Here is a 22,925-nt window from a genome sequence, read left to right as displayed (position 1 = left end):
GAATGTGAAAACAGCATTTTACTGCTGTAGCTGGTCGAGGTGAAGCTAGTTTTAACTACTTTATATACAGTTAGCTAGTTTAGTCCCTTCGAGATGAATCTAAGGGGCTGTCGGATTATTAATAGGAGAGAAGCAGGCAGAACAAGCACAACTTTATGCTTTTCTTATATAGTTTTGTTTGTTTTCCTGTGAAATAATGGTTAATTTTTGATATTTGAAGTTTAGAGGGGAAATGTCTTTTTTTTAACTTTTAACTAGGCATGCAAAACATGACAAGGAGCCCCAACTTTTTTTTGTCAAAGAGGGTTTCATAGGAATTTGAATTTGCTTCTTTGGCACCCAAAACGTGTAAAATACAGTGCATTATTTTGTTGTTGACTCAAGAGAGCCAGTTTATCCGATCAGTGGACAACCCCGTTTTACCACTGCGCTACAGCCACCCAGTAAAAATATGCACTGGCAATAAAACTGAGAGGAGTATTCTGCTTTTTTTTTTTTTTTTTTTTTTTTATTAAAATATGATTGAAAAGTAGGAAAGCACAGAAAACTTTACATGAAGTTTGGCAGAATATTATACAGAAAACTTCATAAAGCTACAAAACCACAAAATACAGACATTCGCATTAATAAAGCTCTTATACATCCATTTATCAGTGCTTTTAAAAAAAAAAAAAAACTTTCTTTAACCACTTCATTTTTTGTTCACTGGAGCAATTCCTTGGTTAATTACCTTCCCCTCTTATTTCAACTATTTGATGCCCACAATATATGCAGATGGAGCAAATCTTCAGTAACTGATTGATAACACAATTTTCCATTATTCTGTAACTGTTCTGTCCCTAATTTATCGACAACTTTGATTATGACAAAAAAAAAGGGGAGTACTCTCTCACAGTACTCTTTCATGCAGCTTCACTTGTTGTGAGGGAAACTCCTGATATATTCAAGCATCTCAAAATAAACATGTACCAATTATACCAATCCCAACTGATCAACTTTGCTAAGAATGCTGACATGATAAAAATGAAAGTATAATAAATCCGAATAAATCAGGTGTAGTCTTCAACCTCTGTGAAAACGGTATAGTTGCCTGCTTTTGCTTCTTTACTGTAGGCCACTGCAGGGCTGTCGTCCTTCCGACGCAGCTGGCACAAGATCACAATATCCAAAACCACTGACAAGATCTAAAAGACAGTGAAACAGAGACAGTTATTAACTTCATATTCATCTTTTGTCGTTTCATCCTATACCAATACTTGGTTCTTAAATAGAGCTGCAGTTTTAGAAAGTAACAGAAGGGGGCAGAAAAGACAAAAACTCAGGTCTATCAGTCAATAAACTGTCATAATGTCAAAATTAATGAAGGCTATGAAAACATCTACATTGTCAATGCACTAACCTTATTAAGGACATTCACTGTAGTTAAAAAAAATATTACGGCACAATAAAAACAGTCAGCCCCGAGTTCTGTCTGCAAGTTTCATATTGCCCAGACAACTTTCACCGATAAGATAAGGCAAGCATGGTATTTTTAGAAGCTCATATCTGGATTCTGGCAGCTGAACAGTCCTCAAAGAGGGTTCATGGGGTTTGGTTTTAAAATCAACATGACACTGTGTGAGTGAGTGGATTATGAAAAATGAGGGGGATCAGAATCTCCCGTCCCTCATGGATATTATTCCCTTGTTGCTATAATTTCTATAAAATTCAGTGGATATTGTGATGTTGTGGTTCCACTTAAGGTCCACTTAACATTTTGATCACGCTGCGGAGGGTCTCACTTTTATTAAAAAAATGAACCATTAAGTTAATCCGCAGCCGCCCTTTAAAGGACGTCATTTAAGCCATGTTTTTAGCCTAATTCCTCACTGTAGATCCTTAGCTTGGAACCATGTTCACGTGTGTGTGCCCACCATCTGAACTATGTGTGGTGTGACGGTGGGGCTTCAGAAGACTTGGATTACACCAGACAAGAAGTATGCAGACGTTTTATGTTTGTTTCATTTGAAAACTGGTCACCATTCACTGAAATTGTTTAGGAGATTCTGCAACGCTGTGAAACAGCAGAGTTTTGTGGACTACCGACCCTCTAATGACATGAGGGTGAGTAGAAATGACTGAATTTTCATTTTTGGGTGAACTATCCCTTTAAGGAAATTAACTGTAATTCAAAGTGATTGAAAGAGTGGATTGTTTTGTCAGGTTTCTGAAGGAACTAATTAATTTTAATTAACTTTTTAGCCTTTAGTGGAAAAGAAGTTCTTAAAGTGCTGGAAATTTAAAGTTGAGTGTTTCACCTGAAGGAGAAAAGGGCAACATGGAGGCTTTGTATTAAGAGTGAACGTCACGATGACCATTAGTGCACATTGTAAAGCTCAGCTCATCTGTGTGAAGATGGCTGGAAAGAACTGATGGACAAACGAAGGAAGAGTAGAGTCAGACGACACACACAGGGAGGCCAAAACCGAAGAGACACACACAGACTGACAGCACATACCCAGAGCAATATGACCACCAGCATGATGCCCAACACAGCAGCTTCGATACTCATCTCGTGCTCAATCATGTATGGAAGACACGGCTGAAACAGAAGAGTGGATCAATCAGTGTAAAAGTTCACTATAAAACAGCTCCTACAGATAAGAAGAGTTAAAACACATTTCACAGGAGGAAACTCCAAATAAACAAAATAAAGAAATCTCTCACTGGTTAAACTGGTAACAACCGGTAGACATATAAAACTACTGATGAGGAGTTGCAAGTATATATTTCTTCATTTTAAGGATAAGAAGTTAAGTACGTTTTACCCTCATTTTGTTTTTGTTTTTTTAATAGCATCAGTCTTTTCTTCTAGTCTTCTCATTAAATTATTTATATTGTATTGTATCTTGTGTGTTCTTTGTATAACTGTATATTATACTATTGTGCTGCTTCTGTGTTCTGACATCTCAAAGGACTACAGATGCAAATGACCTTTAAATTATAATCTGCAGCAGTGGATCAAATGGTAACATTTGTGTTTTTAAACTATACATGATCCTTTTTTAATAAACATCAAACAAAACAAAACAAATTGTACTGCTGTTTTTTATTACCTCTTTATAAAACTTGATGGGCTGGTCATTGTCCATGTCCTCAAACACGATGTCTTCAGGAGCTAGCACCTAGAATAAACAGACATGAATGTTAACAGTAGAGACCAGTATAGAAAAGCAACATTAAGAGAACAACATATCTATCTATCTATATCTATGCCCATGTCTCTTTCTATATATATCAGGTATAATGTTCTCTTTGTTCACCATCGTAGTTTTGTGAAGACAGAATGACAGAATTACACCGGTCTTGGATCTCTTGCCAACTATGTATTTAATTTGGGGTGGGTTCTATATGATGATTGACACAGGAGCGTCACATGTCCAGATTTGAAAAGTCACGTCATGTTGTCTTTCTGTCCGATTGACCCGTCCTAAGTCACACCTCTTCACACTCACACATTGATGAATGGAAGTTTCGGCACACAAGCAGGATTCTGGGATGGCTTCGCCCCAATCCAGGTAGCCCTGATCCAGTCCACAACACTGCAACTGACAAGGAAAACAGACGGAAGAGGAGGAAATTAAAGTACTTGGAGATAGTCTCCAAAACATAACCTGGCCTCAGTTCCAGATCCTTCCTTTTTCATTCAACTTATGTTCTGAGCTGCTGTATGTTTGTGCTACTGAAATATCTGGTGGTCACACCCCTGTACATTTGTTCCAGGAGGTTGTGCTTGTGTTTGCGGCCATTTTCAGGGAAATAGGACCATTAAGAATAACTGATCCCATGTCCCACTCTTTTTCTCAACTGACTTTCTCCTTCTCCTTTAAAAGCAACGTTTTGGGTCACATCATAAGTTGGCTAACGTTAGCATAACGATAGCTAATGATCGATTTAGATTAGCTAGCTAGTTAGCTAGCATGTTGCTTTTACAGGTCCCCCAGCAACATCTTTTAACCAGCTTCAAAATTTGGCTTTATTTTCAACATAGACGAGCCTAGCGCATAGCATGTCTAAGTACAGGAAACAGGAAAGGAGAAAGTTGAGATGTGTTGCAAAAACCTAATTTATTTCTGAATTTTGTTTCATTCTGACTTAGTTTATGTCGCTGGTGATGTGTGAAGTCTGTTAGTATTTTCAGTTTTTATTGGCTCATCACTTTCCAAAGCACCTGGAACCACCTGTATGAGATTGTGCTCAATAAAAATAAGCTTGACCTTGAACAGGAAATGCATACACACACTCAAAAAGTTACTTACTTCATGCTGTATCTCATGGAAGCCGTCTAAAAACACGTCACTAGCATTAGCCAGCGGCAGCATGTTAAGATAACTCCTCTTGAGCTCTTCAGCCACCTGCAAAACAAAACAGAGTAAAAGAAATTACATAACTAATAATTTCAAGGGCTCACCCGCTTATTTTGTGATTCCAGTTGACTGTTTGCTACTCCCTGCCCCGAAAAGCGATGGTCTATCATAGTTAAGCAAACTATGACTAAACTAGCAAATTAACCCTAACCAAAATCACAGGAGCGAAAGCGAATGCAGCTAGCTAGCTCTCCACCTACAATAGTTACCAAGCATTATATGTATTTGTGTATGGACAGTTGTATTACATACCGCAGCTGCCCTTACAAAGTTTGCACTGTTGCATGCAGGATGCACAATTGGCTCTACCTACGACCAGCCCCTTTTGTTCTTGGTGTATATTAGCTAGCTAGTTAGCTAGCATTTTGCTAACATTAGCTAGTTTAACATGTGAATATATATTCCTGTCAAAGGTCCCCCAGCAAAATCTTTTAACCGACTTCAACATTCTTTTTTCTTTTCAACATGTAGAGCCCAGCACAAAGCAAATCTTAGTGCAGGAAATGGGGAAGTAGAAAGTTGACTGAAGCAACAAGCCCGCTCAACTGTCATTGGAGGACAGAGTGAAAAGGGGTGGGACTTAAGAAGGCTCAACTGGGACATACTACTTTCACATAACACTGTGCCTTGAATTTCGACCCTCTTGCTAATAATTATTTCAAAAGTATGTCTCTCTCAGCACCTCAGTCAATGTGACGAATCTTCCACTTGCACAGAATTGTGGGTTAGAATAACCAGAAAAGTAATTGCCGCCATTATTACTGTAAACTGCATACATGCCATGCGAGTATGGAAAGGTATAGCAACAGTAAGTGTTGTGGCGTTAATCGATCTTTGCTCCTGTTCTGTCACACCCTAAGGGACATCTTCAAATAAAACAACAACAAAGTCTTTTAGTATATATAATTCTGTATTAGTTTCATCTGGAATGCAGTTTTGATGCAGCCCGCTATCTTATATGGTTTATATGAGTCCTTGTATGTGGATATGTCCCAGAAGGAAGAACTTTGTGATACCTGCGGTCGCTGAGCCAGTTCTTGGATTTCACCTCCCAACATGACCAGAGTACTCAGGATCATTCCAACTGCAAACTAACACACACACACACACACACACACACACACACACACAGGCATGAGCAGGCAGATTCTTATTGTTGTAGGTAGTTGATCTTTACTATTACTACTACTAGTAAAAGTAAAAATGTGTTGTTGTTTTTTACCAACCGTTATTAGTGCCCAATCCTTCTTTTTGCAGGCACCGTACAGACCGATGATGCTAAAACCCAGAGTTACGCTGGAGATAATATACAGGCTATATAGGCCGTCGATCTCCTCTTCAATCTGTGGAGAAAACAAACAGAGAACCGGTCAGCAGCAGGCTCTGTGAACAGGGGAAAGTTTAATACCTTGTCTCAGCAGCATGCATGCTGCCAAATTGTTGTCTTAAGTTCCTGAAGTTGGTAGAGGAGTCAACGTGGGTCGTTTTTAAAACTTGCTCTGTGCTACTGTCATCACATGTGCATTACAAAATCACAGTGGATCTACAAATGCACAAAAGATTTACCGAACTGAACAAGTCTTTTACTTCTTTATGATTCATCGAACTTTTCATTTTCCAAACATTTCCCATGTAGTACTGCTAACAGTGATGAGAAAGAAGGTTAAGTTATCCCTGCCTTACAACCCGTTCACAATTACAATTTGACAGAGCCTTAGCAACAAGGCGCCGCCAATATAATTTTCAGATAAAAATCTAAAACAGGTTATTTTGCAAAGTCATCCAGTGGACTCGAGTGCTTGTGGGTCATACATTACTAATAGGATAAGTTTATTGTACAATGGTCAAAGTAGACTCAAAGTTGGTTTTTAACCCTTTCTTTTTTGTGTTGGCTGCATCAGTCCGTGACTCTTCCATTATGTGTATCCACACAAGCTGCAATACAAACCAGAAAAAATGAGAAGTAGCGGACCACAAGTGAAGTGATCATACCAGTGTTTTTGCAAGTTAAGGCTCTTACTGTGACTGAATCAGGCATACTTCACAATTTTTGCCGATCATTTTCAAAATGTAGATTGCACAGTTTTGCGTTTAAATGTTTTTATATGCAGCCATTTGTTTCCATTAAGTATTGTAAAGTATGAAAATCTGCTTTTTTTGTCACTACTCTGTAATGGACACCTTTAACAGCCTTAAAATAATAAAAATACAGGAAGATTGTTTGCAAAATGGTTGATGCTGATTAACTGTAGAGAAGACATTGTGGTACACTGAAACATGCAAAACCACTGATATGATCTCTTAAGCTGAATGAGAGTTATATAAATATAAATAAATATATAACATGTATCTCTATCAAGATAAAAAAAAAAAACTACATTTCCCATGATAGAGGACTTCATACAAATTGTCATCTCATAATAGGATAGTAATATAGACACATAAAGTAGTAAATATATCAGTACACACTATTTTAATGTCTTTATTTTACTGTAAATGCATGTTACCTCTTCATCAGTGAGGAGGTACTTGTGGCAAATGAAAGTCAATCCCAGCACCAGGACACTTATGACCTGCAACAGCAGCAACACATGTCATTATTCATTATCAGTTCATTATATATTATCAGTCTGTTGGGAAAAAAAAGCCCAAAGTGCCCAAAGTAATGTCTTTGAAAAACTTATCCAACAGTCCAAAACCCAAAGATATTCAGTCGACAGTGACATCAATGAGCCAATGCTTCAGCATTTTCCACAAAATTGTTGACACTTTACTGTCAAGTGATTCGACTTGGTTTTATTTATTTTAAAATATGAATGTTATTGAAAAGGGGAATGGAAAAGAATCGTAAGTGTGTCCTGTATCGCTTGGGATTATCGCTGAAATGACCATCACTGCTGTAACTTTTTAATAAATTAACTTTTGTGTTGTGTTCTCCCTTTATTCTGTTTGACCCTCCAGGTCAGCTGTTACAGGCTCAACACCTCTGTTCATGTCAGTGAGGCATTACAAAGCCTGTTTCTTCCGTAGGGACTCGTGCTCCCAGCTTGTAAAAACAATAAAATTGTGATATGAGAATCTATAATAGCAACAGGAAGACAACCATCAGCCTCACAGAGCAGCAGTGATAAAACCAAGCACAACCATATGTTGCATAATCCAGTTCCCTCTGACTGGAGGTCAAAATAGACTCAAAATAACTTTTGTTGTCCCGGTTTAGCTTTTATTTACTACAAATACAGCAAAAACAAATTCATCTGTTCATTATTTCATCGCTCAACAGAAGCTCATCAGCAACTACAGTATTTTGATAATTGATTAATCTTAGATAAGAAAAACAAATAAGATAGAACTTTATTTATCAAAAGGGAACACTGCATATATATAGAGTGAATAGGAGGTTAAAAATGGCAAAACAAACAAACAAATGTTCTACTTTCAGATTCTCAGTTTAAGGAATTCATGCTTATCTTTGTCTTATGTCATAGTGAAGTGGACATCTTTGGTGTTTTCACTGTTATTCAAACAAAACAAACTTTCTTTTTATGAGCATTTTCCTGTTTTCATAAGATTTGTTACCCAAAAGTACATCAGGAACTTGACCTTGTGAGAGAGCATGGTGCAATTAGAAAAGTTAAAAAGTGAAATTATATACAAACTAAGATGACAACACAGATCAAGACTAATGAAGTAAGAATAACACAGTAAACTACAATTAATTTAGACTAATTAATCAAGATAATAATGGAAAACAGTCGTCAGTTGCAGGCTTTCTGTGAAATACAGTGAAAACATTAAGAAACATACTGGTGACTCATGATAGTAATACGCAGCCACAAACATATGCCAAGTTCCTGTTGCACCAAATAACCAAATGTTATCAAATGTGGGTTTTAGTGATTAAGAGTTGTCCGTGTCCTGCAGAGATTTCTTTCCCAGCAGGCTTTAGCTGCAGTGTCAAAACAATTACAGGAAATTAGACTGTTTTTTAAATAGATAAAACATCCGATGCAACTTATTTGTAATGTAAGCTGTTTATTATTAAGACTAATCTTATATCTGCACTTACAAGCCCTTTGTGTCGGTTTTTCTTTTCCTGCTGCCCAACACAGGAGGAGAAGAAGAAAAAAAAAAAAAGAAAAAAAAAAAAAAAAAAAAACACTTACCACGATCAAACTTGTCACGATAATGTACGCCAGCTTCACGCCGGCGTTCACTTTCCCCATTTTGTTTCGCTTGAACTCGTGGTCAACGTGTTGAATTCAGTTTAAAGCTTTCCTGCAAAGTAATCCTCACACTGAAGATCTGTGAAGGAGAAGAAGCCACACAACTTTTTGCGCGCAGCACCTTCGAATTTGCAGCCCACTGGGCGGAGAGAGACGGAAATCCCCCCATGTTTCTCTGCTGTTAGACCCTCCTCATCTGGGCACATGCACTGGCGCAATATTTGTGCCACCAGGAACGGCTTTAGTCATTTGGAGGCCCCATGCAAAAACCCACAAGAGACACTTCTCCACTAAAGCAACAAGTGAACTCAAACTGCAGGGCCCAAACTCAGATCTCATGTGCTGAACTGGTGGAAGTGCTCTGCTGAAAAACAACAATGAGGCGCTTGTACCTCACTTGACTATTTTAAGTTTCAGATACTTCCTATTTCTACTCTGCTTTGCAGATTGAGATTAACAACCCGACACATGAACAACAACTTTCCAGTAGCAGTTAGTTAAAATCTGCTCCACATTTAGCAGCTGCAACAGAGAAATACTGATAATCTAGATCTATATCTAGATTTATCTCAAAAGAAACAAAATGATAAATACTGACTTATCTCAAAATAATGATTTTGTATTTCAAAACAATAATTTAGTCTCTTAAAATAATGATTTAATGTCCTAAAAGTAATATGCATCTCAAAATAATTAGTCTTTCCCAAAATAATAACTACCTATCTCAAAATAATGATTTAGTATTTCAAAATACTGAATTAGTATCTCAGAATAGTGACTTATACTAATAAGTCATACACACATGTACAGAACAGACGTAACACACAGTTAAAAATGGGGACATATCTGGAAATTCTATGTTTCAGTGAGAGAAAGAAAGCACCAGTTAGAAGGCTGTTTAGCTCAACAAGATGAGAAAAGTCATGTCAGTTGCTAAAAATTGTGATGTTGAATTGAGTATTTAGAATTTAGAAATGTTTTTAGCAAAAGAAAAAAGAGATTTAATGAGTTGTTTGTTGCTGATTGTAGGCGGAGCGTAAGACATGTTGTTGATAAGACACAATCCTCATATATCTGGATCCAACAAGAGTCAGATAGTGTGGGCCTGTGTGCAGTAAATGTGTCCCGTAAGGGATTTTTGTGTATTTTATGGACACACAAATGTTTTTCTTCTGAATTAAGAAAACAGGGTTCTCCAATGGAGCTGAGAGAACGTAGAAACATGAAAGAGGGACATCATATTTTTATTTTTCTATATTTGTGTATGTGTGTATGATACTGAACTTGCCCTCAGTTCAGGCGCCCATAAAGCACTTTTGTCTGCTGTTGTCTTCGACGAACAAAGGAACTAGTGAGAGGCTGCATCACATGATAGCTTTTGAGCGTCCCACACACAAACATATGAAACATTCACACACCATCCATCCGTCTATCCGCTTTTATATCCATCTGTCATCTATCCCTGTTCAGCAAAAGCATCTCCTGATAGAGTCTAGGAACATCTGGAGGAAATTATGAACACACACAGGCAAACTAATGCAGACATCCATAACACACACAGCTTTCTCAGTGTTTCATTCTTCCAAGGGTTTCAGTCATCGGCGCACATTTGCAAAATCTTTGGCACGTGCGTTTGTTGGACTGTGCCCTCACACATCTGTAGGACAAGGAAGCATGGAGACATTCTGTGACGCAGAGGATGTCGGTGGGCGGAAAGGATGCAGAAGGCCAAGTAACGATTTACTTAAACAGAGGTGATTACGCAACTGGATTCTAATTGAATGACGTTTTGAGAATGTAGGGAAACTTTAGATGATTTCTAATAAATGTCTTTCAGTCTTCTGCAGAAACGTACTGTAATATCTCCAGTTCTATTAACTTACCTAACTAACAGCAGCTCTATGAGGCTTTTGCAGCACTTTGAGCTAAATGCTAATGTCACTCACAGTACTAACTTTATGTTGTTAAGCAGGCGTAAGGGACAGGTTATAGTAGAAAAAGTACAAAGTCTTGTCCAGCATTAACAGACATCAAAAGCAATTATAATTAAGGCTATAATATGTAACATTTTCACATTAAAAGGTCTAAAAATGCTACACCTAGTTTGTTGAGATGTGTGCTTACATTACCTCCAAATGTGTCCAACATTAATCAGACAAACAAATCTGTCATTTAATCAACATAATGGTGTTTTTTTTTTCCCCGCCAGTTTTACACATTCTCACACTCAAGTTCAGTTTACTCATCAGGGGGAGCACTCAGCTGAAGTGCAGCTAAATAATGTCACGCTTCAACTGATGAGGCTTCTTGGATGAGAGGCGAAAAGTCCTCGAAGACGTATAAACAAGTCCAGTTGCCGTCGATTTAATCTTTTCTTGAAATGACAAACAATAGATAAGATGTTAGTAAGCTTTAGAAGTGTTGGTATGTGGATTTTATTTCATTTAAACAGAGGCAGGCTGGCTGTTTCCCTCTGTTTCCAGTCTTTATGCTGAGCTAAGATAAACTAAGCAAAGCTGAGATGCTGCTGTCTGCAGCTTCATATTCACAGGAGTGTTATCGACCTTCTTGTCTAACTCTTGGCAGTGTGGAAAACAAAAACATTCCAAGTTTGTGAAACTCTGCCTCAACTCCCTGGAATCTTTAAATGAAGCCTAGATTTCGATAATAGTTAGGGGAGGGCTCTTCAGCCTGAAAACATTTACTCTCATTCTTTTTCCTCTTCCAGTTGGTTGTTCTTTTTTTGACACATTGCAGATGACCTGTTGTCTTCTTAGTCCCAAAAGCCAAGACATGTTGTAGTGGAATCCACAGCTGTTTGTCTTGGAAAAAGTTACACTCCTCGTGGGATTCATGATTACCAAAATCTCACAGTTACAGATTCAGGCTTTGAGCCTTTCAGATGCTTATGTAAGAGATACACTTCAGATGCATAATTTATGTCATAGTATACGGTTAAGATGAGGAAACAGGCCTTTTTGCTACTTTTACCCAAGAGTCTCTGGAAGGAAATGTTTGTCCAAGAAAATGCCAGGAAACGCGTATGAGTTTTTATGCTCACACAAGAGTGTAGCGGGCATGTGCGTTCCCTTTTCTGGCCTCAACTCCATTAAATATGAAATCATGAGCCAACACCACATCACATTACTCTTTGGCTGAATACAACTAATTTCCAGAGAATGAAAGTTGTTTTACCACAAAGTGTGTGAGTTAGTGACAGGGGTGAAGTGTGAAACATTTCCAGTGAACAACCTAGTATCAGTAAAGCACCCCCCACTGGCTGATTAAACTTCCCTGCAGCTCTTGGGTCACGTTTCTCCATACATCAGTTTTCATGCAAGAACTAACTCTTTGTAATAATTGTCATATTACAATGACGTTTACAAAAACAGTAATAGATATAGAATGAGATTTTGTTTGTTGCTCATTTTTATTATGTGTGTATTGTGAGTAAAGCCACTCAGTATATACAATAATAAAGATATATAATATAATTACTGAAGAGTCAATAACACAATGCTCATGTTATTCATTATAAAGATCCAGAGTGTATGAAAATGATAATAAAACATTTTGCTCAAGGATTACAATGTATGGAGAAAAGCATCATTATTAAGTTATAAAACTAACAAACTTTAAGATCATATGGTCTGATTGAAAGCTCCTAAATGGATCCACTGATGACATTATTTTCTCATTTGCTCTTTCCAAGTCAAGAATCAACTGCACACCTTAGCACTGTCTTTTATTTCACCAGCAAAACACTTTAAATATGTTGTTTATTTGGTTATATTGCTGGGTTAATTGTGCAAAGATTTTTATTCTGTAATTTAGTTACAGTTTAAGTACTTATAAGGATTCTTTGTTTTTAAGTGTAATCAAGTAATTAGATACTTATTAGTAGGAAGGGTTGCACAAATCAGAGGTGAGTCCAAGTCACTGTTTTGCAAGTCACAACTCTCAAGTGAGTTTTGAGTCCAAAACAAGTCACTATGCGCTCTTCATCAAATGTAATGTCATTTTAACAACAGAGAATCGACTGTTTGTTGTCTGACAACTGTTACTTTAGACCCACACACAGGGGTGCCGCCAGAAATCTTGGGCCCCCTGAAAGATTAGATAGATAATACTATTAAAATAATATTGATAGCCCTCAAAGGGCCCCCTGTCAGGCCCGGGCCCTTAGAATTGTCCTACCCCCCCCCCTAGCGGCACCCGTGCCCACACATCATCATCATCATCATCATCATCATCATCATCATCATCATCATTATTATTATTATTATTATTATTATTATTATTATTATTATTATTATTATTATTATTAGTAGTAGTAGTAGTAGTAGTAGTAGTAGTAGTAGTAGTAGTAGTAGTAATAGTAGTAGTAGTAGTAGTGTTGTTGTTGTTATAATTTATAATAATAATATTATTATTAGTAATAATAATGATTATTTATTAATTATTACAGTATATATTATTTATTAATTATTACTAATAATAATAATAGGTCTTGAACTTTTTTCCGGAGGACGGTCGTGAGTGTTGTCGGTCCCTTTAAGAAAAGTCACATGACAGTCACATGACGCGGAAGTAGATTGATTTGCTTCACCGCGTTGTTGTGTTTACAGCGTCTGGTTTACATGCAGCATGCAGGACGCACGTTGAGTAAATGAGTAAAAAGAAACAGTTAAGTTTTTATTATTCCTTTAGAATAAATTCATATTCCAATTTAAAGACAGGAACGTGTTTTTGCTCTCTTTGTTATAGCACGTACAGCTCACTGTCACCAAAGTCCAGGTAGGATTTATCTGTATGATGCAGATATGACTGTAAACAAACGGGTTATTTCGCATGTTCTAGCAGAAATAAAGCAGCTATCGTATTTCTAAACCTCCTGATATTGCTTTTGACGGTGTGCCCCCCCACCCTTGACTGCCTTTAACACGCTATTTATGTCCTTTTCAGCAACAGGAGTAGGTGAAAACTGATGACGTGACCATGAGGCAGGACAGTGATGCTGTGAACGTCCCTGCATGCTTCATATCAAACCATGAAGGCTTTCTTGGAACTATCAAAAACTTAATCAAAGACTTTGTGGTGACTGAGATAGACATCAGTGGACAGCGTGTTAATACAGCAGCAGCTACACAGACATCAGCCTGTGCCTCCTCACATAAAACCAATAAAACCAGTGCAGAGAGTAGAGATTATTCACTCTCACAGGACACTGATGATTCAGCTGATTGTGGGGTAGATGTGACCATACCAAGTCCAGCCAGTTTTGATTTAAGTGTGATTTTAGGCCAGTCAGTCAGTGAGGAGCTCGAGCAGTTTGTGTTGACTCTCAAAGATGAAAAGCCAACCAAGCAGGAGCTCTCGCTGGGAAACTTCACCGACAAACACCACAGAGCCAATGTCCACCGGGCTGTCAGACACCGCTTCCCCTTCCTCATGACGGTCACCATACAGCCTGAGATCAGGGTGAGGGAAGACCCAGACTACAGAGAGCTCTCCCAGCTGGTCACCGAAGACGAAGCAGAGGACTTCTTCAGGTTCATAGATGCCAAAGTGCGAGGCTCGTCCTACACGTTTGGACCCGATGACAGCAAGGAGCACAGGACGGCGGTCCACCACTTCCTGAGCCGAAGGTTTGGCAAACTGGTGGAGACTAAAAGCTTCACTGACCAGGGGACGACAGCGATTGCAGTCAGGCTGAGAGAGCAAGGCAGGCCAAAGAAGAGAACCACAGACGAACGCAAGGAAGAAGATGTTTACACTGGTGAGGTGTACAACTGCAGCTGTTTTCTCAATTAATACAAACCTGACTCCAAAGTAGTTGGGACACAAAATGTTAGAAAAAAAAATATTGTTTTTTGTAAAAATACACTAATTCTGAATTTGATAACTGCAGTACTTTCCAAAACAAGAGTGTGTGTGTTTTCTCTTCCAGCTTTTACTCTGTGTAAGGAGAACCTGGAGACTCTGGAGGCCATCAGCTACATGGCAGCAGCTCTCGGTGTCCTGCCGTCAGATTTCACCTACGCTGGGATTAAGGATAAGAGAGCTATAACCTACCAGTCCATGGTGGTCAAGAAGGTCTCACCTCAACGGTAGTTCTGCGTATCTTTCATGGAATTGAGAATCAATTTTTCTTTTTCAAAAACTGACTAGACAAAAAGTTGCAGCAGTTCCAAACATTAGTTCCTTTGAAGGCCCCAAATTAATGCTAGCAATAAGAATGAAACGGCCTTTTTAAATTAATATGTACTTGATGTTTTGTATCAGGTTGAAAGAGAAGACAGCGGAGTTCGAGAAGAGAGGGATGCGTCTCTCTCAGATCTGCTCTGTCAGCGAGCCTCTCAGACTTGGACGACTGCAGGGGAACCACTTTGACCTGGTAGTCCGAGACCTGAGACCACATGGGGCCGGTGACACACGCTCCTCTGGGTCAAACGCACACACTCGCCTGACAGCACTTGTAAAGGAGGCAGTGGAGAATGTCGAGGTATTATTATTCAAAATCTTGTTTTTTTTTTACATGTGAACCACCATAAAATTATCCATCTGCAACCTAATTAGTTGGAAAGAAAATTCAGCAATATATGTGAATTACATATTTACAGTTGTAATATACAAATATTAATACAGATATTATGTTTGTATGAACGTTTACACAGTGGTGTAGTCATGTAGTCATGTAAACACATTATTGAACTTTTTTCAACTCATTTTCAGTTGTTATTTATAAAAGAGGCTATAATAATATTTATTCAGTATGTTAAGGGGAAATAAAAAGTATAGTTATTATTTTGTAGTGAAGGTGTTTTTTAGATTTTTTTTTTTAATGTGGTCTGACAGAGCTTCTGAAAAGTCTGGAATTTTGAAACTGAAAATGTGTAGGAACCCTGCAACAAGGTTTTATTTGTGATAGGAAACAAACTCTTTTTCATTTCCTTTATATTTGCTGTTTTGAAGGGGTGATAAGGATTGCCTTTGATATGGAAACATCAAAACAAGATGCAAAACATCATATCTGTTCACTAGTGCTAAAAACATGTTTGTGATTTTTTTCATACTAGCTGCAGGAAAAAAAAGCATTTGGAGCAGTGGACAGTCACTGTACAGCGTCTGGGAACAAAGACTGATTCTAAACCAGCGGCTTCATCAGAGGCTCTGACAGGAGAAATTAACCTAACACACGTTTTGATAGCTGCTGCCACATTCACCCACTTTGTTGTTCTTTGCAGTCCAGAGGTTTTGTCAACTACTACGGTCCGCAGAGGTTTGGGAGCGGACAGAGTGTCCAGTCTGACCGTGTCGGGTTGGCTTTACTCAAAGAAGACATGGTGAGTGCTGCAGATGACGCTTATGAACATGAATCACATGTTATTACTTTACATATGATGAAATGAAGTTGAGCAACAAAGACAGACTGCACAGTACTGTGTTGTTGGTGTGTGTTGTGATGTATCTTGTTGTGTGTGTGTGTGTCAGGTGGGTGCTGTGCATCTCTTCTTCACTCCAGAAGAAGGTGACGATCCTCAGAGCAATGCAAAGAGACATTTCCTCCAAACGGGTGAGGACAACATAGACCATTTTAATACCGCTTTCATTTTTGCTGACAGTTGTCAAAGGTGATGTGAAAGTTGTGATTCAGCAACATTTTTTCAGGAACTATTAGGTTTTTCTTTTGCTCTTTGTAGATATATAACAGTTACCACCCAGTTCTTGTATTTATTTCATCATATTTCCTTGAAGACACAAGAAGCGCTACTGGATCTCAGGTCTTTTGTAGTGCTCTCTTGTAAAAATATAAATAAAACCAACCAACCAACCACATCAGCTGAACTCAGCTTATATAGCTAGACTGGTGTGAACTGATCAGATAAAAGTTCAAAAACAAAAGAAAACCATCTCTGTACATGTTAAAATATGTACAAAACTTGGACATCAGTATACAAAACTAGGACTTCTCAAAATATTATTTAATATAAAAACTGCATTTAGCAAATATTTCTTAGGATATTAAATGTTATAAATGACTTAAATGTGCATCATTTTTTAACATCTGGGAATTCAACATGCCGTAAGTGTTTTACTCTCTTTTATTACTCTTGCACATCGTTCCTGCTTCTCCATCCCAGATAACGCTAAGGAGTCTTTGGCGTTGATGCCGTTGTCGAAGGCCAGGGAGCGACTGATGCTCCGGGCCCTGAACCGCTACGGTACGGGTCCGGACGGCTGTGCCCAAGCCTGGCTCAGCCTTCCCCATAGCATGAGAGTCTTCTACCCACATGCCTACTGTAGCAGGTGAGGTCAATAACTTACACGCACTTTTAAAGGGATTTTTACCCTGTTTAGACACAAACACATTGTAGTGTTTTAGCTGCTCCACGCACATGTTATTTCTGGTTACCATTTCTTTGTTTTGGATCAGGAAAAGGAGGCACAGCTTGGGAAACAGGTCAAAACTCTTTTAGCTCATTTATCTTCTAATCTTCTTATTTATTTTTTGCTAAATCTGATGTTGGCCCTGTGACTTCGGTATCCTGTTAATGAGCAGGACAGGCTGAGTTTTAAATGACTGTTATATAACTCAGAAAACCAATGCTTTGACTGTTTGACGGTGATAATTGTGCCGATGTGTCTGTTCATGGTTGTCAGAGTGTGGAACGAGGCGGCGGCACACAGGCTGACCACTCTGGGCCACAGTGTCAGGCGAGGAGACCTGGTGTGGAAACAGGAAGAGCAAAAAAAGCTGGAGGACACTGGAGAAACCAGCTCACCTCAGGTAAGAGAACATAGATAGATGGAGGCTCCCTCTGTCTGTTTATGTCTTTTGCATAGTTTTTTGTCTAGTTATGTTTTGTTCTGACTTTTTTGTTTCATTACCTCTTTTTTTTTTGTCTTGTTGTGTTTTTTTCATCTAGTTTCTTCTCTTAGTCCGGTTGTATCGTTTTTGTCCTCACATGCATGAAAACTAAAGTAACACATCTGTTTTGAAAATCTAAAGTGTATAAATAAAGTACAGATACCTGAAAACTCTACTTAAGTACAGTAACAAAGTATTTGTACTTTGTAACCGACCACTTGAGTCAATCAGCATCTTTTAATAAGAAAAAATATAAATACGTGCCCATACCGGCACATATAAAATAGCAGTCAAATGATTATTACTAATTACTAATTACATAATTACTAATTATGCTTATTTTCACCCAATGATCCCACATCCTCTTATCCTTCTGTGTCGTCACATCAGTGATTCCAACGTAGCTGATCCCAGGGTCACAACGTCAGGCTCCTACTTTGTTTCAGCTCTAATATCCTCCTGTCTCTCACACTAGTTCTCTTCTCTTTGAAACAAGAAGGGCAACCCTAAAGAAACCAGGAAATGTTCACATCTGAGAAGCTGAAATGAGAGAATTTGGACATTTTTTCTTTTTGCAAGAAGTGGGAAACTTTGTAGTATGATGTGAAACAGCTGATTCAGGAAGTCTGATATTACGATTATGGTGTAGACCTGTTCTGGGTAAATTGACCTGAGATAAATTCTGTGGTAGGAAAAAATACGGACTTGTTATTTTTACTGTTCACCTGAAATGTTATCACATATTCAATTTCCATCGGTGAGGTTAGTAACACCTCCAGAAAATAGGAAATAACAAAGTAGTAATAAGTAGTTGAATGCTGCCTCTGTGTTTCCATTGTGAAATGTGTGGTTAAACTGAACCTACCATCAGGTTGCTTGTGTTATACTGTTGATACACACTGTCACACTGCAGCTTGACACTCGCTGTAAAAGTACTGCTTATGTTACAGTTTCATGTTGGGCATTTTAGCTGCTGATCCAGAGCTTTTGAAGAATGTGTAACCAGGATACATTGATTCAACTCAAGGACATTTCAGCCGTAAAACAGGGTTATTCAAGAACACTTTTCCACCATTAAAGGGTTTCTGGGGGAGTTGAATCGTGGGTCCAAGGCCAGAGGGTGTATGTATGCCGTATTAGGGAAGATAGACTTAAATAAAATGTAAAATAAAATGTAGTTCTGTAAAAAGCCTGAAAATTTTGCAATTTAGGTAGATGGTTTGATAAATAATTAGAAGCTAAAATAAAATGTAAAACAATTACAAGCAGAGCTTTGGAAGGATTAAAATGCTGCATTCTGTTCTGTGAGTAGATGTATGTATGTATGTATGTATGATGTAATGATTTAAATACAGACATAAAACTGTATAAAACAATCCTAAAATATCAGAAAAACTCATCTCTGAAGTAACACTCAGGGGAAATAATCCGCTCAAATCGCTCGTTTTACACGAACCTGCTGCAGTTATTTTGTCCACTGTTTGGGATAATTGTACAGTTCATCATCAGGAGTCGACTCACTGAAAAGGGAACCTGTAACGGTTCTACAAGGAACGTTCATATTGCTTTGATGATGTGTTATAACCACAAAATATTAAGTCAAAAATAAAATCATCTAAATAAAAATCTCTTCCTTCCTTTTCACTGGCTGTTGTACCACTCACTGTCACTTTGCCTGAGAAAATGTAAAACTAGAGGCTGATCTGTGTGAGATCTTTAAGACTGGGATTGATTTCAGGGGTGAAAAATTCACCAGTTCCCAATAATGAAGGTTGATATTGTGAATTTTTGAGCTGGAATGAAAATAGACCTCTTCTTTCTTGGTTGTGCACCAATATGACTATGCAAAGGTATTCAGAAGGCTGTTTTCTTAACAACAATAATTTTATTAAAGGAATATTATATATTTTATTCAACATATTCCATAATTTAACATTTACATATGTCAACCAACTGTACAAAACACTGAGAAAATGAAAGATAAATAAAAAATAAAGTAGATAGCTAAATAAAACAAAGTACAGTATTATTCAGTTGTTGAATATTTTATTATTGTCAGTTAATTAGGGGAAGGTTGTGAAACATTTACACCTACTAAGGAGCTCCTCTTGCCCTCATAAATGTCTTCCATTGTGCTGAATCTAAATCACCCCAAGCATCATTTTCTGCATAGGCAAAAATGAGAACATAAAATAAATAGTCTTAAAAAAAAACTGCTTGTTGTACGATTAAATTGAAAGAGTGGGAACCACTAAATGTGATAAAACCTTGTCAGATGTTGCAAACGTCAGTGCTGCTAACTTTTCCTTTTTTGATTTTCTCAGATCCACGTGGTGACGGACCAAGAGGAGCAAGAGGGAGTGTACACGCTGGGACAAGTATGTAGTTTAGGGAATTACTTCTACTTTAAATGCTGTTATTTCTGCTTCTCTCACTACTGTGTTTTTTCTCATCCGGTCAGGTGTTGCTGCCGATGCCGGGAAACACAGTGAAGTATCCAGAAAACTCCATGGGGACTTGGTTCCAGGAGAGACTGGCCAGAGACGGACTGAGCGAGTGTCGCTTCAGAGTGAGCGGCCTGAAGCTGAATCTGCCTGGCTGCTACCGCCCCCTGTTGGCCTTACCACGCAACCTCCGCTACCACCTGCAGAGAGCAGCCTATGAGGGAGGAAGAGGAGGAGGAGGAGGACAGGTGACAGGAGGCAGCAGCAGCAGAGGAGGTGATGGGCAACTGAACGGCACAACAGAAGAAGAAGAGAGGCAGGACTCGCTCGCTCTGACCTTAAACTTCGACCTGGACTCCTCCTGCTACGCTACGATCTGCCTCAGAGAGATCATGAAGTGTGACCTGTAGAGGTCAGGGGACGTTGTTCCTGTTGTATTTATACATACTTTTTCTTCTTTTTAGTGGAAAAGAGATTTTTGTAATCCATCATTGTGATACATCATCAGTAGCCTTTTGGTTTGTTGTTAAAGTGATGAGTAGACTTAAAAAAAAAGCAGAATGTGCAACTGATAAAACAGATGTGAACATAACTAAATGTAAAAGCGAATAAACAGTATTATATGTTTGTTTTGTGCCATGAATAAAAATGATAATGATTCCAGCCAACAACAACAATCTAACTTTTTTACTCTTCATTTCCACAAATTTCCTAAATATTCCTACAACACTTTGACTCATTTTTGAATTAAAAGGAAAAAGAAACTAGTAACAATAAATACAAGTTGTTTTTTTTTTTTTTTTAAGAGATCCTTAGAATTAATTACCACATTCTGATAAATCTGCAAGTGCTCACACCTGAAAATTTTACTAATATGAACATTTTTTTTTTAGATTTCTTACACCCCTCAAAATCAAGAAGGCCTTGTGACTCTCCATGAAGCTTCAGCGACACCTACTGGGGGTCAGGACCCCCAGGTTGGGAACTAGTGATCTAGAAAAAGATCAGTTAGGCATGTTTAAAAGACACACACACCTTTGTGCACTACATGGTGCATTGTTAACAATTTGAGGTTTAGGATTGTGACAGTCTCAGTTTTTGTTATTGTAGTAACCACTTATCACCACTAGATGGAGACAACATACAGTGATAGTTACATATAATAACTGCAACACCTCCAAGTTTAATGTATAAAGATGGTTTCAACTAATTTGTAAGAGAGGGGATGTTATATAAAATGTCCACCACATTACCTTCAGCCATGCTGGCATCAAATTGAGTTCCTTATCTGAGAGAAAACAGCACCTGCACCGCATTACTGGAAGGCTAATGATGTTAATGAATATATCACACCACTAATCTGACACCAAATCCATCATGCAGGTTCATACGATTCCCTCTCATCCAAAAAAAACAGATGTGCATGAGCAGGAGAGGTATTTCAGCACCGATATAAAATATAATGAAGCGTAAAACCCTGGTGTAATTATGCTGCAGAATTCGATCTGCATTAAAAATCGAGCCAGCTTCGCCTCCTGTGACTAATTTATGCAATTTTGATGAGAATGTTTAAAGACAGCAGCAAATATAAAACCTCCCTCATTAATAAGTCACGTCAGATATGCCTCGGGGCTGTTTTTATTCCCTGTTACTGTAAGCAACGTGAAAAGTGACTGACTGTATGGATGTTTTGGTTGGAGGTAGGTCCTGACATGCAGCCTGTCATCAACCCATAGCGCTGTTTGATGAAGAGCCTGCCTGTGAACTAAACTGTCTGCCAAAGAGACACATTAGCAGTAATGAGTTTCTTCACTGTTTGAAGACTTTTGTTACAAAATGACATCTTATCCATCAGAGAGGAGACTGGATTATCGAAATCCTTGAATCCTATACTGTATATTTAAAGTATTAATGTTTGTTGCCCTGGGAGTTAAACTTAATCTTGACAGATAACGTGCAAATAGTGTCTTACACTCAAAATATTGTGATTTTTAAAATCTTTTTAAATAGTTCTCACACATTGACTGACATGAAATGAGATTTAGTAGGCGTCCTCTGCTGGGTGAATCCCCATGCCTGCATATTTCAGGCTGCATGTTTAAGTACGAAACTCCTTGACCTCTTGACAGTCTCATTAAATCTTCAACACTTTGATGGAAGCTGCCTGCAGATGTCTTCACTCAAACAGGTCATTTCAACCAATAACTTTGCGGATACCTGTAGCTCCCCCATTTAAGGAACAGTTTAACATTTTTGGAAATGTTATTTTGTACAGATTAAACAAATCAGACATGCAGTAATGCATTAATTAGTGAGCTTTATACTTTATTCATGCCTGGGAGGAAATTGCTCATGTTGCAGTTGTTCTCATGCAAGAAAATAGTATATACTATTACAGAAATATAGACAAAAGTATGTATAGAAAATATAACTTCAAAATTAAAGATATCAAAAGATAACCACAGTCAAGAATTAAGAATTATCGAAGTTTAATTAAAAAGTTGCTGCTCAATCCTGCCAAACTATTCATTTAAAAGTCTTTCTCAGTTGTTTCTGTGGTTGCTGTGACAAATGACCGGTCAAACTCACTCATTCTGTCTGTTCTTCATTTACTTTATTTCCCATCAGATTTTTTAATCCTATAGATGTCACATCCACCTCAGCTCAGAGGGTGGTCGGGGTTTCCGAGGATGTCCATGTTGCATTTGAGGATTTGAGTGGGGATATTTTCCAGCATTGCACAATTCTAATTTACCGTGAGTGTTACTAGGTCAAGAATCAAGTCCCAAAATTTTATATATCATAAAATGTCAAAACTATTTCCATTTGGTTGTGTAAGTTTTATGTAAAGAGTTGCCTTGACTCAATTCCAATGATCAAATATTCTGTCTTTTTTAATACGTTCTTTGAAATACTGTCTTAAAACAAGTGAAACCGCACTGGAAACTATACTGTATCGATGACCGTTTCACTTGTT

At 38.0% G+C, this 22,925-nt stretch overlaps 2 protein-coding genes across 2 annotated transcripts; one reads left to right on the top strand and one right to left on the bottom strand.

Moving 5' to 3' along the window:
* Positions 1 to 1,035: 1,035 nt before the first annotated feature.
* LOC146306745 (uncharacterized) lies at positions 1,036 to 8,899 on the bottom strand. The gene is made up of 9 exons (XM_084711512.1): positions 8,573 to 8,899; positions 6,914 to 6,979; positions 5,633 to 5,749; positions 5,423 to 5,497; positions 4,299 to 4,394; positions 3,390 to 3,587; positions 3,096 to 3,164; positions 2,498 to 2,581; positions 1,036 to 1,184 (listed from the first exon to the last, which is right to left on the bottom strand). Exons 1-9 carry the CDS (start codon positions 8,630 to 8,632, stop codon positions 1,050 to 1,052), a joined length of 900 nt encoding a protein of 299 aa, XP_084567638.1. The 5' UTR covers positions 8,633 to 8,899; the 3' UTR covers positions 1,036 to 1,049.
* Positions 8,900 to 13,220: 4,321 nt separating this feature from the next.
* Positions 13,221 to 20,625, top strand: pus7l (pseudouridine synthase 7 like). The gene is made up of 10 exons (XM_084711332.1): positions 13,221 to 13,429; positions 13,598 to 14,411; positions 14,583 to 14,742; positions 14,918 to 15,137; positions 15,880 to 15,978; positions 16,127 to 16,208; positions 16,777 to 16,942; positions 17,297 to 17,423; positions 19,829 to 19,882; positions 19,966 to 20,625. The coding sequence occupies exons 2-10, from the start codon at positions 13,631 to 13,633 to the stop codon at positions 20,356 to 20,358; spliced, it is 2,082 nt and encodes a 693-aa protein (XP_084567458.1). The 5' UTR covers positions 13,221 to 13,429; positions 13,598 to 13,630; the 3' UTR covers positions 20,359 to 20,625.
* The last annotated feature ends 2,300 nt before the right edge of the window (positions 20,626 to 22,925 follow it).

Source organism: Lutjanus erythropterus, chromosome 22 (assembly GCF_056507025.1).
Source record: "Lutjanus erythropterus isolate fLutEry1 chromosome 22, fLutEry1.hap2, whole genome shotgun sequence".
Classification (NCBI taxonomy): domain Eukaryota; kingdom Metazoa; phylum Chordata; class Actinopteri; order Lutjaniformes; family Lutjanidae; genus Lutjanus; species Lutjanus erythropterus.
The sequence above is the reverse complement of the archived record's forward strand: the minus strand, read 5'-3'. Positions and strand labels throughout refer to the sequence as shown.

Excerpts from the sequence above, each read along its gene's own strand:
- LOC146306745 (XM_084711512.1), bottom strand. The coding sequence starts at position 8,632 with ATGGGGAAAGTGAACGCCGGCGTGAAGCTGGCGTACATTATCGTGACA. Across the intron at positions 4,395-5,422 it reads AACTGGCTCAGCGACCGCAG|GTGGCTGAAGAGCTCAAGAG; the intron begins GTATCACAAAGT and ends TTTGTTTTGCAG. Across the intron at positions 3,588-4,298 it reads TCCATGAGATACAGCATGAA|TTGCAGTGTTGTGGACTGGA; the intron begins GTAAGTAACTTT and ends TTTCCTTGTCAG.
- pus7l (XM_084711332.1), top strand. The coding sequence starts at position 13,631 with ATGAGGCAGGACAGTGATGCTGTGAACGTCCCTGCATGCTTCATATCA. Across the intron at positions 14,412-14,582 it reads GGAAGAAGATGTTTACACTG|CTTTTACTCTGTGTAAGGAG; the intron begins GTGAGGTGTACA and ends TTTCTCTTCCAG. Across the intron at positions 16,209-16,776 it reads GAGACATTTCCTCCAAACGG|ATAACGCTAAGGAGTCTTTG; the intron begins GTGAGGACAACA and ends TCTCCATCCCAG.